Source organism: Gobio gobio (assembly GCF_949357685.1).
Source record: "Gobio gobio genome assembly, chromosome: 10".
In the NCBI taxonomy this organism is placed as follows: Eukaryota; Metazoa; Chordata; class Actinopteri; order Cypriniformes; family Gobionidae; genus Gobio; species Gobio gobio.
In genome coordinates this window covers 3,642,203-3,661,462 of record NC_137116.1, presented here as the reverse complement: position 1 = coordinate 3,661,462, position 19,260 = coordinate 3,642,203, and the positions used below count along the sequence as shown (strand labels likewise).

At 37.2% G+C, this 19,260-nt stretch overlaps 1 protein-coding gene across 7 annotated transcripts in view; it reads right to left on the bottom strand.

Annotated features, from left to right (window-relative positions):
• naa35 (N-alpha-acetyltransferase 35, NatC auxiliary subunit) overlaps nt 1–19,260 on the bottom strand; it is a 40,773-nt gene that overhangs the window by 4,133 nt on the left and 17,380 nt on the right. For all 7 annotated transcript variants that reach the window (XM_079827725.1, XM_079827728.1, XM_079827727.1 and 4 more), the window contains 20 exons: nt 18,909–18,942; nt 18,706–18,820; nt 17,103–17,177; nt 16,050–16,217; nt 13,892–13,958; nt 13,328–13,371; nt 13,175–13,225; nt 12,934–13,017; nt 12,725–12,839; nt 11,454–11,632; nt 11,308–11,367; nt 10,162–10,268; nt 9,417–9,483; nt 9,218–9,316; nt 8,356–8,534; nt 5,846–5,982; nt 5,680–5,747; nt 2,831–2,971; nt 2,625–2,747; nt 1,862–1,942 (listed from right to left, as the gene is read on the bottom strand). In XM_079827725.1, the coding sequence (XP_079683851.1) occupies nt 1,862–1,942; nt 2,625–2,747; nt 2,831–2,971; nt 5,680–5,747; nt 5,846–5,982; nt 8,356–8,534; nt 9,218–9,316; nt 9,417–9,483; nt 10,162–10,268; nt 11,308–11,367; nt 11,454–11,632; nt 12,725–12,839; nt 12,934–13,017; nt 13,175–13,225; nt 13,328–13,371; nt 13,892–13,958; nt 16,050–16,217; nt 17,103–17,177; nt 18,706–18,820; nt 18,909–18,942 (1,994 nt within the window). The remainder of the gene's footprint in view (nt 1–1,861; nt 1,943–2,624; nt 2,748–2,830; nt 2,972–5,679; nt 5,748–5,845; nt 5,983–8,355; nt 8,535–9,217; nt 9,317–9,416; nt 9,484–10,161; nt 10,269–11,307; nt 11,368–11,453; nt 11,633–12,724; nt 12,840–12,933; nt 13,018–13,174; nt 13,226–13,327; nt 13,372–13,891; nt 13,959–16,049; nt 16,218–17,102; nt 17,178–18,705; nt 18,821–18,908; nt 18,943–19,260) is intronic.

Sequence of the window (19,260 nt, the reverse complement as noted above, 5' to 3'; positions counted from 1 at the left end):
TTAGCTAGCGGCAACGCTATAATACTTTTTCGTATACTGTTTACTTTCTTTCTTTAAAGCTGCAGTCCGTAACTTTTTGCGCTCTAGCAGTTAATAAACAGAACTGCATATGTATTGTGGAAGAACTTTGCAGTCGGAGCTACTTCTCTCTGTTTATGTCTATGGCGAGTCACGCAGGGACTGTGCTCCTCCGCAGCGGTTCCTACCAGTCTGGTTTGAAATAGTCCCAATATAAACACTTATTATAAGTGTACCATAATGATTCAGGGTAAGACAAAAAAACGGTTTGGAAAATGGATTCATGTTGTACATTCTCATTATATAATTTTTGTACATCTTGAACACAAAAAAAGTTACGGACAGCAGCTTTAACTGTTCATAAACTGATCGTAAATGAATCAAGATGGAGAATAGGAGCACCATGTGCTCAGGCTTTGGTGTACTCAGCGCTGGCAAAATAAAAGTCCAGCACAACAATCAAAGCAGTAGGGCGTAAATGACAGATTACATAATTTCCGAGTTCCTACTGGCGGTAGGAATGCAACCAGGAAAATGGCCCTAGGGGAAAATGTAGTTCTTGGCTCTAGGCAGATGAACTTCTGATTATAAGTTACATGGTCATGGCAGGAGTTGAAATATTGGACATAACTTTCAATATTATTTTTACAAACTGGGAGGCGAGTTAAAATGTTTTGTCCCTGGTAACAGAGGTTCATAAAGCTCAAGTTGAACTGAATAGGGCTGGGCGATAAAACGATAACGATATGTATCGCGATAGACACGTAATCGATATCAATAAAAAATGTGTTCGATAAAACGTTCAATATTTGTTTTTCTTTGTCGGAAGAATCCAGAGGTTGCGAAGCAAGTTTGGTTGCATGAACAAAGGCACTCGCTCTCTGGTAACCAAGCAACGTTTGGTGTGACAGGCTAACAGCCAATCATGTAACAGTATCATGTTTGGTTGCGCCATATAGTTGTCTCATGTTGGATTAATTCTTCAGTAAACAGTTGATAAAACAGGAAAACAAGTAAGCTCAAACTTTACCAGCCTTGTTATACTTTCGTCTGGCTCCGCAGTGTGAGCCTCCGCTGACAGCGTGCGCCTCGTTCGTTTGGGGACGTGTTTATACTCGACGCGCTCGCCGTTGTGCTATTCTTGACTTTGGCTGAATCCGAAATCGCCCCCTAAACCCTCAATAACTATTCCCTACTTTAGTCCACTAATACAGTTCACTTGAAGGAGTGAATGAGAACAAGTGAGCGAATTCGGACAGCTGCTGTGTGTAAATCAGTTGTACACTCGTTATTGCAGTGCATTGTGGAATAGAATGAGTGCACTCAATAACGTCCACTATAATTTCGGACACTACAAATGGCCGTCGCCTCAAATAGCACCCTATTTAAGGGTATAGGGGGCGATTTCGGATTCAGCCTTTGAAACGACATGGAGAGGTAATGTTACTCTGCATTAGTGCCTTATGACAAAGCATCTAAACGCTAACAGGTTACAAAGAAATAACGGAGGCACTGCACCTTAACGTTGAGAGATAACTGTTAAGTGTTCATTGTGATTTTAGACTTGTGTTTATATTTTAATTATTTGAGTGTTTTCCATGGTTGTGTTGACATTTCTGCCATTATAACTGAGGGAATTATAATCAGAGGAAGGTTACGTTTAAAATAGAAATGTTTAAATGTAAAATATTTTTCTCCTGGTCCTTATTTTAAATAGGTCATAAATTTATATCAATAATAATCGATATCGACCGATATGAAACACTTATATCGGGATACAGTTTTCAGCCATATCGCCCAGCCCTAGTACTGAATCCAGAATATTCATATCAACATTTCGTACCTTGGTCTCCTTCTTGTGTCCTCCAGCCAGCAGTTTCATTACAACAATATTGGGTTTGGCCACTTTAAGGATGCGGTTAACCTACAACAAGAAGCAGCATGTCACTTCTTTACCCAATATATAACTACCAATGTAAGCACTATATGAATTCACAATTCATTGTATATAATCATTTGTTAAGAATATGTTTCCATCCATCAAAAAGAAAATATTAGTCAATATATTATTTTAAAATAGGCAATACTACCATGTTATGTAGGGTGAATTTCCTTCAGAAATAGCTATACTGTGATATAAATACACTACCATATACATACATATACATACACACACACACACACACACACACACATCACACCCACACTACTACTACTACTGTACTGTACAAGTTTTTTTAAAGAAATTTAAACTTTTGTTCAGCAAGGATCTATTAATCTGATCATAAATTACAGTACATACTTTTACATTGTTGTTTAATATAAATGCTGCTCTTTTACACTTTCTAATCATTAAAAAAATCTTGAAAAAAGCAACTGTTTTCAACATGGATAATAATACTAAATGTTTCTTGAGCAGCAAATCATCATATTAGATTCTGAAAGACCATGTGACACTGAAGACAAGTAATGCTGCTGAAAATTCAACTTTGCATCACATAAAATATATTGAAATTTAAAACCAAATACCAATTCCTACAGGGTATATTTCTGTTAATAAGATTGGACTGGCTCACATAGAAATATAAGGACTGTTTGAAATGTACCTCTGCATCAGGGCTGGTGACGTTTTCAAGTATGAGTTTGGCCTGCTGGAAATGTTTACTGGCTGCCATATAGAGATCCGCTGAGCGAGGAGGAGGATTGTACTTCTTCAGATCTGACATTTCCTACATTTTCACACACACACTGTAATCTTTGCATGGGATAGTTGCAGTAAACATCATCTTGAAGTGAGTAAAAGCAGTGCTACCTTAAACTGGATGTAGTGCACTGGCGGCGGTGTGACGACACTGTTGAAAGGGGCGAATCGATGCTCGTAGCGAACCTGCTCGCTGTCCAGCTCAAACTGAGGTTTGCGCACCTTTCTGTCCATATCCAACGCTATCATGGTCTGCAGAAATAAAGACAGGCAGTACCAGGGTTAAAGGAATGACACAATTTTTTTTGTCCAGATCTTAGTTTATTCAAAAATACATCGAAAAATCTAATTCACACACATACAATGACTTGAATCCACCCCTTCCATGATGAATATGTTTATTATGTTTTGTTTAGGTCCACCAGGCGGCGAAGAAGTCAGAGGGCCGCCCACTGAGGGCTATCGGCCAGCCGCCAGACATTGCGGAGGAGTTCACCCAGCTGGAGGAGGACTGGATGGCAGTGACCTCTCTCATCTCTGTCTCTCCCTATCCTTAAGTCTCCTTTTCTCTCACCTCGTCTTGAGGGTCCCCAGCCTGTGAGGGGCAATGGGGCAATGTGGCAAGCACTGTTGAGGAGTAACTAGTCACATTTAACTAGATTTTGTAATTTAATTACAAAATAAATGTAACTGTAATCAGTTACAGTTACTGAGAAAAAAATGTGTAATTAAATTACAGTTACTAATGAAAATGTTTATGATTACAAAGGGGGTTACATCTGAATATTTTCTGTAAAAAGCTAGGATATGTTGAATAATATTAATTTGTTGCTTTGCCTGTTTTTGATGTGCACGATGCATCGTGCCATTTAAAGGCTGTTTAGTAAAGCAATGCTATTCTGATGCCTTTGATTGGCTCTCTTCAGCACACCACGTCTACCAATTACATCAATCCACATTACAGCTGAAAGCTTTAGACTACAACCTGTCTGAGAGTTGCCACCACCATGGCGACTTGGCGAGTGATAAAAATAAAGTAATTTAAATAGTTACACTACGTGTTACATTTTAAATAGGGTAACTTGTAATTTTTAACCTGTTACATTTCCAAAGTAACCTTCCCAACACTGGTGGCAAGCAGCCCGGGGCTGAGAGCTGTGGGAACGGAGCGAGTGAATGCTAATGGCGTCCCCTGCGCACCACACCGGCCTCGAGTTTCTCACGGAGGAGTGACGACAGTGAAGGACGAGAGAAGAGCAGGTCTGGACTATTTATGTTGTGTTTTATGTTTTGTTTTATTATGTTTATATACTGCAGTCGTCCTTGAGGGGCTGCTGCTTTACTTTTGTTTTGTTTGTTTATTTTTATATTAAAATGTGTTGATCGTTGACCGGTTCCCACCTCCTCCTTCCCTGAACTTGAAACCTTGTTACAGTAGGCAATTTCGCAGAGGCAAGTGATAGCAAGCTAGCTTTGAAAGCATAAGATCCCACCCTCCCTTCAGAGCGCTCTCTCTTTCTCCAAAACCACACCTCCTCCAAAACACATAAACACGCACAGCCAGAGTAGAGAGTCTGCAAAGCGTCATGAGAGGTGGCGGTAAATTACCTCATGTCTCAAAGCATATTACATTACAATAAGAATAAACGTAAACGTTGCCACCTCTTAATTATAGAGGTTACAATACGCTCTTAGCATTTTAAGAAATATCCTTCTTTGCTTGATGCAGGCCAATGATTTGACTCTTCTGAAACAGACTAACATCTTTTCCACGACCACAGGATGTGCCTTCCGACATGTTTGTTTAAGAAATGAGAAGCAACTCACTGCATCATGCGTTAAATTACTTGTTTCCAGCTGAAACATATTAATCACTGCAGCAATTATCCAATGGAAGGCTCTTACTAATTCAGGTGTTTTTTTTTGGCCAGGCAGTGATGTTTGAACATTATTTTCCAGTTGATTACTGTGAAGCTGCTTTGAAACTAAGGCCCCGTCCACAGGGAGATGCGTTTAGCTGTATACGTAAAACATTTGTATCGTATCAGCATTTCGTCCACACGGATCCGGCGTTTTGGGAATCTGAAACCAATATTTTTTTTAAACCGGGTCCCAGAGTGGATAAATCTGAAACCGTATATTTTGTAAAACAGTGATGTCATCACACCACATCCTGCATGGTAAAGACTAGAAGGGATACAACTACGGGCACTGGGCATGCGCACATCAATATTGCGTCATTTAATTACTGTATTTGCATTATTGGTTTAGGGTTGGTGTAGGTGTATGCTTTAATAAAACACAATCTTATAAGTAGCAAATTTATTTATTGTTATTTTATCGTGAGATTTTGCCTCACTTCCTACCATTGCTGTACCCCTTCTAGTCACAACTCTTCTTCTCCGTTTTTAGTGTATTTCTGTAGCAGAATTACAGCGCCACATACTGGTCTGGCATGTATACTACATCGTTTTGAGTCGGTTTCAGTGGTTTTGTGTGTACGCGGATATTTCTTGAGACGAGGGGAAAAAAAGATTGGATAGGGAAAGCTCTGGCTTCGTGTGGATGTGGCCTAAAGCACTATATAAATAAAGGTGATTTGACCAGTGAAAAATATTTTACTTTTTGTTTTTATTTAAGATGTGTACAGGCACATGTATTCCATGTGTATGCAAATTGTAGTCAAGAAGTTATCTTTTCATCAACTTTTCATGAAAATTGTACAAAAGTTTCTCACTGAGTACAAAGAGTGCATTTTTAAGAACTTATCGGGCACTCTCTGACCCACCAATCAAATCCTGATGATCATGATTTATTTCTGTTATTTCCATCTGAATATTCTCTGTCACTCTGATATATGTTACACTAGAAAAGTTGCAAATGCCTTGTTGACAGTTTTGTGTTCTCCAGTGTGTGTGTGTGTGTGTGTGTGTGTGTGTGTGTGTGTGTGTGTGCATTACCTTATACATGCCAGCACACATGTTCTGGTAAGCTTGGCTCATGGTGATCTCTTTACTCAGAGGGCGAGCTGAGGAGACAATGAAAACACAATGAGCGAGTCAGATTCAAACATCACAATCCTACATGGCAACTGCAATTGTTGAATGAACGTCGTCCTGTGAGAACCTTTCTTCTTCTTCTTGCTCTTTTTGCTGCTTCGTACTTTCAGCTGCTCCTCCAGGATTCTCTCCTCTGCCATCTGAGAGCTGTCCGCTCTACTCAATGTGGACATGAGCCACGCATACAGGAACTCCGACAGATACCTGAACATACATGGAGAGAAAGATATATCATTCATTTTTGTTTGTTCATTGACTCTGACTTTAAGCCTATATGCAAATGACCTCTGTTATGATTGAACTTCTTCACATGTGTAATCCTAATTCCCACATTAACATGCTAGCACTTTGGACTTCGTTTAGGGAATGTTTCAGGGATGCATCAATATTGAATCTGTGGCTGATTATTTAACATATTTACATATATAAAATATACAATAATATTAACATATTTAATTCAAACATTTTTAGCATGATATATTATGATTATTAAACATTATATTTTAGTACGTTTTTATTAAGAGCTATTATTCTATTTCAAAGGTTCGTAATTTTGTTTTGGAGTTCTACAAAGGGTCAAAAAACAGTTTAATTTGCTCATAATATACAGTGCAGCATCACGTCTTTTCTCACAGTGTCTGAAGTGGTTCGATGAAGGATTTAGTCTCTCTAAACCCCTCCTTTCAGAGAGCCTGCTCGGCTCTGAAATCTGGCTCATAGTCTGCTATCCATGGCTCAAGTCTCCATTACTAGCTCTAAAATTAGATTTTGGAATTAGCAGTGAAGGCATGGGATGAGATCGCCAATTATTCCTTATTTATCATGCACTTTGATCTTTAAATCTTAGCGGACCTTTTACATTCACAAACAGATCACTGATTCTTGAGATAAGGGACAAAACATGTTTAAAAAAAATAAAAACTAACAGTACATTATTAAAAATTGGTATTTTTGTAGACAAAGGTCTCAGATAATGAACCATGTTATTTAAATTTTTTGTTATATTTATTCACTCCATAACTTAATTTGTGTTAACTCCATCAGACACACTAAAAAGCATGCTAATTTAACTTAATCCAGTCAAAAACAGTGTAAAATCTTCAGTTTTGTAATATTGGTTTTCAGCAAAGGATCTAAATCATAAAATACATTCTGTTTACTTTTTGTTTGTTTTTACACTATTATGAACAACCCAGTTTCTAAATTCCTTAATTCTCCTCCCTCCTTTTAATATTAAACGTATATCACCAATGTTCTGAGGTAATTAAGACACAATATTATGTAGTTCCATTGATGTTTTAACATTTTTACACAATAAATTGAAATAAAGAATAAGACATTTCTTTCAAAATTAACAAAAACCTTCACCTGATGGTGTAAAATACTAACGGAGTTGACAAAGGTTGAGCTGAGGCCAAATATACAGTATATTTAAATAGAATCATGAAATAGCATTAGAAGAATTCCCCATATGAAAAAAAAACATATTAAATAACATTATAGTTTTTTTGAGAGCACTTGTCAAACATCATTGATAAAAACCTGATGGAGTTGACGTCTGACAGAGTTGTAACCATGTTGTACAGTGGAGCAATTTAGTTTTTTCCTCAGTTGTAGCTGCCTTAATAAACATATAAAAATGGCAAGAGTTATCCCAAAACTATTTACAGAAACTATTACACTGCGATGACGGAGTTTCTGTAAATAGTTTTGGGATAAATCGATATTGTTTGTTTAAAATTATTATTATTTTTGTAAAATCGATAACTTCCAGGACTATGTGTCCTACTGTGAGATCCACAATGAGCAGGAAATAGTAAGTGCTCCTCAGAGTTAAAGCTGCCCATGACACTGCCTGATTTATTCAGAATTATAAAAAAATCAAAGTGACGCAAAGTGAGGACACAACTTTTATAGCTATTTTTTAATGGAAAATATAATTCAATATTTACTTGTTGTATTGTTTGATATCTTAAAGATCTCTGACTTTTAATGTAACTGTATATTTTTTTATTTGTTTCATTTTTAAACACTTTGTTTGGCAGTTTTACATTGTGATCTCATGCTGAGGACAGGTTAGATTATATGTGTTTCCAAGTATAGTGAGTGGTTTTAAAATTAATATTAAAGAAATTATAAAAAAAAATAAACAATGAATGTCCTGAGTATACAAATTTCCCTTAGATGTAACTTTTTCATGTAATAAATGTAATAAAGTATTTTTTTTGCTTTGACATTCTTACTTTTTAACATAAATAGGGCTTTTGTCTCTTATCTCAAGAATCAGTGAGCTATATAACAAGTGAAAGGTAATAAGCGAAAAAGCATAATAGGGGCACTTTTTAATATTCTATTAAATCTTCGGCATAAGTGGTCATTGGTCGCTATCCCTTTAAATTAGGGATAGATGATGATCTAAATTTTAAAATAGGTAGAAATAATTCAACATCGATATTAACAATCAACAATCGATATTGATAAAAACAACAACAACAACAACAATAGTATGTTCTGTTTTGTGCTTGTGCATTCTGATCCATCTATAACATTAAAAGCATGTTTGTTTAGCTGTCGTACCAGTAGATGTAATAATACTCGTGCATGCTGTAGAGCTCCAGCTCAAAGCCGCTGAGCAGGTACTGGATCATGATTCGCAGGTTGTGATAGAGGATCCAGGTGCCCAGACAGGCTAAATGCTGCCTTTGAGGCTCCAGCTTCATCAGAAGCCCGTGAAGAGCAGCGTCCACCTTCTCAGCCTATAAAACAACAAACATTCAATGATGCTTTACAACTCACATGATGGCAGCAGACTTTTTGAAGCATGGAAATCTTGGTTGATTGGACTTTCATGGATCTTCATTTGTGTTTTGAAGGTTTGGAACGACATAGTGAGCAAATGATGACAGAGCTTTCATTTTTGGGTGAAATAACCATTACATTTACATTCATGCAGTTAGCAGAAGCTTACAAAAGAGGAACAAAAGCAATAAATCAAATTCATTAAACCCTTTAAGTTCTTCTTAATTACAAACACTTATGAATCGTGAGGAATAAGACAAGAGACACTTATTAAAGGGATAATTCATCAAAACATTTTTATTCTGTCATCAATTACTCACCCGCACGTTCTTCCAAACCTGTATGAATGATCTTCTGCTGAACACAAAAGAAGATGTTTTGAAGAATATGGGTAACCAAACAGTTGATGGGCCCCGTTGACTTCCATAGTAGGAAAAAAAATACTATTGAAGTCAATGGGCTCCCATCAACTGTTTTCCTCAAAATATCTTCTTTTGTGTTCAGCAGAAGACAGAAACTCATAAGGGGTGAGTAATTGATGACAGAATCTTCATTTTTAGGTGAACTATCCCTTTAAGAAAGTATTAGGGTCAGTTTTTAATTCATGTTGACTTTAACCAAGCAAAAAACTTCTACGCACCTCGTCCTGAAGGGTGGCAAACTCCTCCAGTATGTGACCCAGTTTGTCTCGCTGGCGTGCTCTGTTGTGTCCGTGAATCTGGATAAGGCTGCAGAAAGGCTGGGACACAAAAGGACACTCTTCACTCATTTCACCATATCTAATCAAAAACGCTCTTTCATGGGTTACAATAACATGTCAAACAAAAATAATCACAAACCCGTGTGCAGTGTGTGACAAAGGAGTCAATGTAATCTTTAGCCTGGTGGTTATTGTTCAAACTGCATCTGTGAAAAAAGCAAAACAGCGTTAAAACAGTGGTGCAGGTATGACATCACTTTGTAGCCCAAAACGCAGAAGCAGGTTAGCATTTTAGCACTTCCGGTTCCATCGTCCCAAAGTCAATGGGTTTTTTGAATGGGTGTTACGCCCTCTAGACGTATGTGTTTTTTTCTCTGTGTGTTTTGTTGAAGGAGCCTGCTCCCCCATTGGTTCACCCATTTGTACTTGTTTCAGCCAATCGCTGCCTGTCTTGTGGGACAGAGGGCTAAAATCATGGTAGAAAAGGGGGTAATACTTTATTTTACAGTGTCCTTGTTACACATTACATGTAGTTACTGTTGTAATAACTATAAATGATGCATTATTGCATGCAACTAACCCTAAACCATAACCCTATAGTAAGTACATGTAATTAATCAATATTACTCAGTACTTAAATGTATACTTAACACTGTAGTAAGGCAATCTTAAAATAAAATGCAACCAAACATAGTCTTTTATTTCTAAATTATGAGTTTTTTTATATAAAAATCCTAATAAGATTATAAATGCACCTCAGGAAACATTATTAATTAAAAAACAAATGCAGCGACTTAACGACCCCTTTAAAGAGACGTGTGATTTATAAGCAACAAATTAATTAGTGAGTAAATAATACAGTGTGTAAAGAAATAATCACTTACTTTGTGGAGAGGACAGGTGGGCTGACAAAATAGCGCAATGCATCTTTAATCATATCCTGCATCAGATGAGTCCCAAACACCTTTCTATTGTCAATCAGAAATGTGGTCTGCATCACACAAACATAAGTCAGGTGAGTGTTCAGACCATCTACATGCCAAGACCAATCATCACATCATTCTGTCGCTATGTGCAACAATTTATGACCAGTTTTATATGTGACCCCTGGACCACAAAACCATACATTGTATGGGTCAAAATGATCGATTTTTCTTTTATGCCAAAAATCATTAGGATATTAAGTAAACATCATGTTCCATGAAGATATTTTGTAAATTTCCTACTGAAAAATTTATAATTTGTAGTAATATGCGTTGCTAAGGACTTCATTTGGACAACTTTAAAGGTGTTTTTCTCAATATTTAGATTTTTTTGCACCCTCAGATTCCAGATTTTCAAATAGTTGTATCTCGGCCAAATATTGTCCTATCCTAACAAACATTTCTGTGGTATTTCATAACTGAATACTATTAAACTCACCTGAAAAAATTAGTCATTTTAAACAAATTTTTCTATTGTATTTATTTGTGCTATCATTGGCAATTTGTTTATTTGTTCTTATTTACAAATAAAAAGTCTACAAATAATAAGTATACTTGTCTTTTTTGTTCTTTTTTTATGTAAATGTAGTTCAAATATTCAAATAAAGCCTTAAGCTATAGCAACAAAATTACTCAAATTATAAAAAAATGATGAGATAATAGCACCTGATCTGTATTGCTGTATATAAGGCAGTTTCCCCTGTGGTATCGAAAATGGTATAGAATATTGATACTTTTCGAAGTTGGAAACTCCATTATCGTAACAACACTATGACCTAAAACCCAGCAGAAAAAGATATTGAAGTTTTTCTTGTGTAAAAAACCTACTTTAGCTAATACATTTAAAATAATGGGGTGGTCAGTCTTTACAGATTCTTCAAGGTGCTTCAAGGCAAGATTGAGTCTGAAGATTAAGATTTTTTTGTCTCCATTTTTTATGTATTCCAGATCTATGAGTAAAGCACAAGCTTCAGCTGTGAAGATCTGTAGAGAGAACTCCTCCTGACCAGAGAAGAGATTTTTAATGTCAGATGAAGTTGTTCTTACCTGTAGCAGAGATCTAGACAGCACACATGGAGACTGCTCACTGAATTCACAGAAGAAATCCTGAAACCGCAAACACACTCAGCAGGATTAGTCACATTTCTCTCTAATACTACCACAGAATAGTGTTAATACTGAGAGTTCTTTACCAAGATGCTGTGCAGGTTGGTTATGTTGATGACCTCACAGACATTTTTAATGCGCTCAATGAGTTTGCTGAAGTAGTTGACCATCTCCTCTCTCTTAATGATCTTGGCGTAGCGTGGGAAAGTGGGCGGGAGCAGGCGCTGGTTTACCAGGGGCTCGAAACCCATCATGATTGGGTGATCTGGAAAAAAGCATGGTGTGTACATTTGTGGAATTACAAAGGTCCACAAGGCTATTGCTCTGACAAATAAAATAAAAAAATGAAATTAGAAGGACATTAAAGGGATAGTTCACCAAAAAATTTAAATGATCCCATGATTTACTCACCCTCAAGCCATCCTAGGTGTATATGACATTCTTCTTTCAGACAAATGCAATCAGAGTTATATGAAAAAATGTCCTGGCTAATCCAAGCATTAGAATGGCAGTGAATAGCAGCCCAAAATTCCAAAAAAGTGCATCCATTCATTATAAAAGCTCCACACAGCTCCGGGGGTTTAATAAAAGCCTTCTGAAGCAAATCAATGGGTTTGTGTAAGACAAAAATCCATGTTTAAAACTTTATAAAGTGAAATATCTAGCTTCCACATGACCTTGTGAAGAAAGTGTAACACCTCTCGCAGTTTAAAATGTTTATGCTACATCCAACATCATCGTTGCGCCAGTTACGCTTTTTCTTTAAGTTGTATACAGAAGGTGGTCTACCGGAAACTAGATATTTTACTTGATAACGTGTTAATTTTTTCTTACACAAAATGCATCGACTCGTTTCCGAAGGCCTTTATTTACCCCCCGGAGCCATGTGGAGTACGTTTATAATGGATGGATGCACTTTTTTGGGCTTCAAATTTTGGGCTGTCATTCACTGCCATTATAAAGCTTGGAAGAGCCAGGACATTTTTTAATATAACTCTGACTGTATTCGTCCGAAAGAAGAATGTCATATACCCATAGGATGGCTTGAGGGTGAGTAAATCATGGGCTAATTTTCTTTTTTTTGGGAGCCATCCCTTAAAACATTACCCCCCAGTTTCACAGACAAGGCTTAGGCTAGTCCCAGACTAAAATGCATTTTTGAGCCGTTTTAATTGAAAGAAACTTGCTCTGACATATCTTAAAATATTCCAGTGACATTGTTTTGTCTCAAGATGCACACCAGTAATCTTTTTTTTTCTAATTTATAAAAGCTACTTAAATTGTCCTATTTGAAATAAGGCCTAATCTAAACCCTGTCTGTGAAACCAGACCAACTTTTTCACGTATAGACTGTTACCTCCTTTGGTTGTGTCATTCTGTGACTGTATTCCATACTGTATAGTGGAGTGTATCGCGGGCAGTAAGTCAGCAGCCTGAGTCATCAGCTTCTGTGCTTCGCTTACAGCACTCATCTTAAATGTCAAATCAACCAATCAAAGATCAGACCATGAACTGATTAACCTTTTTGTGAAGCAACATGCTTGAGTGAATTTAATAATGCCATACCTCTTTTTTAGTGAAGGAGATGAGCGCGCTAAGCAGCAGGCGAGTGAATTTAACACGACTGAACAGAGCCAAGCATTGCTGGTGCTGAAGGCAAAAGAGAAGGAGGATAATCAAAGTTCTCCGAATGTCTGTACAAGTGCTGTTATCTGGCTGATAATACACCCCAATTCCACCCAAACCATCCACACTTCTCTTTATCTGAGGTCTAGTATTCAGGGAAATGATTATATAGGAGTCTTACATCCAGTTCCACCTCAGGATCTCGTTGTTCACCCTGTCGACTGCGTGTACTCTGTAAAAATAAAAAAAATATATATATTTTTATATATTTATATAAGTCAACAAAAAAAAAATCAGAGAAGAATTATGAAAAGCTGAGATGGAGTCACCATACCTTCACTTTCCTCTGAAGTTCATCCTCAACATCTTTTAGCATTCCTACAGAAATTTGAAGAAAAATCTTACAAAAACATGTTTTGAGTCTATTTTACATTTTGCATAAGGAACATTATTTTCAATAATAAAATTTACCCTCAAATTCTTTGTACTGTAGTTAATCTAGATGTTTTACGTTTTGTTAGATGTACACTATCGTCCAAAAGTCTGGGATCGGTAAGAATTTTTTATTGAAATATTATTACAAATTTAAATTAACTTTTCTATTTCAATATATTTTAAAATATAATTTATTAAAGCTGCATTTCCATTACTCCAGTCTTCAGTGTCACATGATCCATCTGAAATCATTCTAACATGCTGATTTGTTTTAACTGTCACTTTTGATCAATTTAAATGCATTCCTGGAAAATAATGTTGTTTTTTTGCATTACAGTAATCAGAATTGTTGAGAAAGGATGCTTGATTGTCACGACAATGAAAAATAAAAAATAAAACATACTAAAATAGCTTACATTTATTTAAGCAAAAATATAAATCACAATCAACATCGGTCACTCACCTGTCACTCTCAGATCTGTTACGTTATTTGCCATTTTAAAGCCGTAAGTCATGGCCTGAAAATCTTCCTGCGATTGGAAAACAGAAAAAAATCATATTCACTGAATAAACCAACAACAAAATTGAACTGCAGAAAATACATTACATTGAGTATAATACAAATAAATGGCCACACAATAACTTCCAATGGGTCTCTGTTAATTTACATATCGTTAGTAATCACACCAGACATTGTCATAATTTAAAGTGCCCCTATTGTACTTTTTTTATATATTACCTTTCATGCAGTGTGTTATATAGATGTTTGTGAATGTAAAATTACTGTTTTTAAAGATCAAAGTGCACAATAAATGGAATTAGTGTCTCCAAAAAGAAAAAAAACCCGTTTCTGAACTGCCTGAAATGAGTCGTCAGTAATTTGTCTTAATTCCTCCTCAAACCTACGTAGTTTTGTAACAAATTTGCAGCCTATGCTCTTCATTGGCTGCCCGCCAACAACGTCTACTTTGACCCACCCGAAAAACACTGTAGTTGCAGCTGAGGCCTGAAGATTTTGGTTTGTGTTGTCAACATGTTGAGAAGAGGCTGTTTTCTGCTGCCAAAGCAAATCCACCCTGATTCACTTTCAAAGGTTGAGGACGAATTGATACAGAAAAACCAACGCCACTGTTACTGTTCTTATCACAGTGTTTTAAAGGGTTAGTTCACCCAAAAATTTAAATTAGCCCATGATTTACTCACCCTCAAGTCATCCTAGGTGTATATGACATTCTTCTTTCAGACGCATAAAATCAGAGTTATATTAAAAAAGTCCTGGCTCTTCCAAATAGGTTTGTCAAAAGTACTGACCGCGATACCAAGTCGGTACTGAAATTAAAAAAATGTGGCGCTGTTGAGCTGGAATCGTAAACACCTCTGACTGGCCATTGTGCTCATGCGCTCATCGAATGAGTCTGTGATTGGCTACAATGATCAACGCACAGGAGCGTTTTGAAAGCACACGGAAGTGTTTGAAAGTGTTTATAAAGTGGGAGCGTTTGAAAGCACAAGCAGGCGTCGACCAGCGGACCCGGTAGATAGGCGCCTGCATTCAAATGCTACGTGTGTATCTGTGTAAGTGATCTGTGAAAAGCGTCATTGATGTATATTATAACATGTTTTTGAAAGCGCTGGTCATTGTAGCCAATCACAGACATATTTGATGAGCGTGTGAGCACAATGGGCAATCAGAGCTGTTTACGATTCCGCTCAACAGCGCTCAAAGCTTCACAATTTTTACATTTCAGTACTGACTTGGTTTCGCGGTCAGTACTTTTGACAACACTACTTCCAAGCATTATAATGGCAGTGTATTGTTGCCTCGTTTATAAAGTCCATAAAAGTGCATCTATCCATCATATAACTACTCCACACGGCTCTGGGGGGTTAATAAAGGCCTTCTGAAGAGAAGTGGAATGTTTGTTTAAGAAAAATATCCATATTTTAAAACTTTATAGACTACAATAACCAGAGGTCAATGGTCCGCGAGTCAACTTGCACTAAAAGAGTAACCCCTGGTGCTACGTTTTGTTTTGCTTTATCCTCTGCGCTTCTGTGTTCGTCAATGCGCATGTGTCAAGGGTTCAAGGGTTACTCTTTCGTTGTAAATCGATGCGTACGGCAAAAGTTAGTTATTTTAGTCTATAAAGTTTTAAATATGGATATTTTTCTTAAACAAACACATCACTTCACTTCAGAAGGCCATTATTAACCCCCCGGAGCCGTGTGGAGCTGGATATGATGGATAGATGCACTTTTATGGACTTCATAAACAAAGTCCATATACACCTATGACTTTGGTTTCAAAATGTGCTGTAAGCGGTAGACCAATCAGACTGGCTCATCTGACCAATCGGAGCAGAGCAGGCTCTTGGAAAGGAGGGATTTAGAGACACTAAATCCTTTATTGAACCATTTCAGACACTGTGAGAAAAAAGTTGAAGCTGCAATGTATATTATTAGAAAATGTATGTGTTTTTTTTTTTTTCTTGCGTGCATGTAAACCTATTGAAGGAGACTCCAAAACAAAATGACGAACCTTTAAAACGGCATAATGGGGGCACTTTAATAAAACAACACTATTTGGACAAGAGTCAAATAAGACAATAAATGTGTCTTGCCTCCTCAAACACAGCGGCTTTGTTGACTTTCTCGCGGGCGATGTCACAGATCTTGAGGATGCCCAGAGCGAAGGCTTTAAGAGCAGGGTCTTGAATAAGATCCGGATTATGAACATATAGACACGTAAACACAGTCTGAGCCAGAGAATGCCCCTCCAGCCATGTGATCTGAGACAGATGAAGACAACACGGAGAGAATATTCAATACAGTCAGTAAACTCAAATGCAGCTTTTTCTGGTGGAGAACAGTCAGCAAAACTTATATTAGAGTTGAACACTCAACCACCCACTGCTTTCATTAGTTTACACGACCTAACGTTTGGTATCTGTAAAAGTTTTAAAATGCTTTTTGAAAGAAGTCTCTTCTGCTCATCAAGGCTGCATTTAACAAAAAATAATTTCTTATATACATATATATAAATGTATATAAAATAGTAATATTTTGAAACATTATTACAATTTATAATATTAATTTTCTATTTTAATATATATTATTAACATTTAATTATTTATTATATCGATTTTTATTCCTGTGATGCACCGAATTTTCAGCATTATTACTACAGTTGTCAGTGTCACACGATCCTTCAGAAATCATTCTAATATGGTGATTTGATTTGAAGAAACATTTCTTATTATTATCAATGTTGAAAACAGTTGTGCTACTTAATACTTTTGTGGAACCATGATATTTGTGTTTCATGTTTTTCACGATTCTTTGATGAATATAAAGTTCAAAAGAACAGCATTTATTTTAAATAGAAATATCTTGTAACATTATAAATGTCTCTCATGTCACTTATGTCTTTTAATGTTTCCTTTCTGAATAAAAGTATTCATTTCTTTCCCAAAACATTTTTTAACTACTGTGTCTTGTTGAATGTGTATTTAACTCTATTGTATATTATTATATTATATATTTTTTATCATCATTTCAGACACTTTATTATTATTATTATTATAGTATTTTTTAAATTAGTTTTTTTTTAAACTTTGCAATTGATACACAGCTTCATGAAACACAATTTCTGTGTTTGGTGACATCATACTGACCAGACAGCAGAAACATGTGTCCATGATCCCGATGAGCTCAGGAATACTCAGATCCTTCACTCGTATGGCCTCATCCTTCAGAAAGAGAGAAGGAATAAGAAATACGGAAAACTATTTCATGGACAGAGACAAAAAGAGAGCCTACACTTTCAGTACAGTGTAGTTAATTACAAAACAATGAGCCAAAACATTATGTCCCGACTAATGTGCTGTTAGTTCTCGGTGTGCTGCCAAAACAGCGCCAACCTGCCGAGGCATGGACTCCACTAGACCCCTGAAGGTGTGCTGTGAAGACGTTAGAAGCAGATCCTTCAAATTCAGTAGGTTGTGAGGTGGGGGCGGGGCCTCCATGGATCGAACTTGTTGGTCCAGCACATCCTACAGATACTAGATTGGATTGAGATCTGGGGAATTTGGAGGCCAGAGCAACTCAAATAATTCCTGATCAATGTATGCAGTGTGGCAGGGTGCTTTATCCTGCTGAAAGAGGCCACAGCCACCAGGGAACACCACTGTCATGAAGGGGTGTACTTAGTTTGCAACATATATAGGTAGTTGGCACATGTGGAATGTACGTCCACATGAATGGCCGGACACAGGGCTTTCCAGCAGAACATTGCCCAGAGCATCACACTCCCTCCACCAGCTTGTCATCTTCCCACAGTGCACCCTGGTGCCATCACTTCCCCAGGTAAACGGCGACACACACATACATAGCCGTCCACGTGATAAAAGAATATCCAGTTCTGATGCTCACATGCCTATTGTAGGTGCTTTCGACGGTGGACAGGGGTCATCATAGGGCACTCTGATTGGTCTGCATCTATGCAGCAGAGTGTGATGCACTGTGTGTTGTGACAAATTCCTGATGATCATTAACATTTCCTGTGACTTGTCAGCATAAATAGCCTCTTGGGCAGCCCCGATATATAGCACTTCGGGCATCCTGGATTCGAGTACCGTCCCGTGGACCCTTCCCGATCCCAACCGCCTCTCTCTCTCTCTCTCTCCAACTTCGCTTCCTGTCAACAAACTATCCTGTCATAATAAAGGCAAAAACACCCAAAAATTAAATCTTAAAAAAAAAAAAAAAAACCTGTGACTTGTGCCACAGTACACCTTCTGTTGGCTCAGACCAGACGGGATAGCCTTCATTGCCCTCGTGTATCAATGAGCCTTGGGCACCCAATACCCTGTCGCCGGTTCGTGGTTTGCCCCTCCTCGGACCACTGTTGGTAAATTCTCACCACTGCTGACTGGGAACAACACACAGCCTTCCTGTTTCAGAGATACTCTGACCCAGTCGTCTTGCCATAAAAATTTGGCCCTTGTCAAAGTCACTCAGATCTTTATTCCTGCCCATTTCCCATTACGAGAACTTATTGTTTGCTTATCTAATCCACCCAGACCTTAAAATGTGGCCTTGTTAGATGATCAATGATAATCACTTTACCTGTGACTGGTCATAATGTTTTGGCTCATCAGTGTATATATTTATACAACTCACTACATTTAGGTTCATTATTACTATTACACCTCTTAACAAGATGAAATGAAATATGAGAAGCGAGAATTATGTGAAACTAGCTCTTTCGGGTGATACCTTAACAGCTTGTTCAAAATTGAGGACTTTACGGTTGACTTGGTTTCCGATCATCCCAGCATCCATCTTCGGATCCATCATCTCGATGGCTGACATCGCCTCAAACAGGCCAAACCTACAGGAACACGAGCATTACGTATACTGAATGAATGCACCAAATGTTGAAATCACATGTAAAAGAAAACGTATATAAATATTCTTACAGTTTGTCATGGAGCAACTCGCCAAGTTTGAGTTCTGCAAAAAGAAACACAATTAATCAGCAAATTCAGTTTCGGTACAACATTTCACTACAAGATTTATCAACACGTGATCACGACTGTCAAAAAAATCTCCTGTTCACAATAACACAGATGTATTCAGGTGACTTATGGCGCAGTGCTTGAGCTGAAGCGTGATGTGGTCAAACTTGCATGGGAAAGGAAGTTAATTTTAGAAATCTTAAGTGACCATAAATGGCAAAAAACTGACAACATCAGGAAAATATATTTCTGCAGCCATGCCTCATTGCACTTTTAGATAATGTATCCTCATGATCAATATCCACGTGAATTA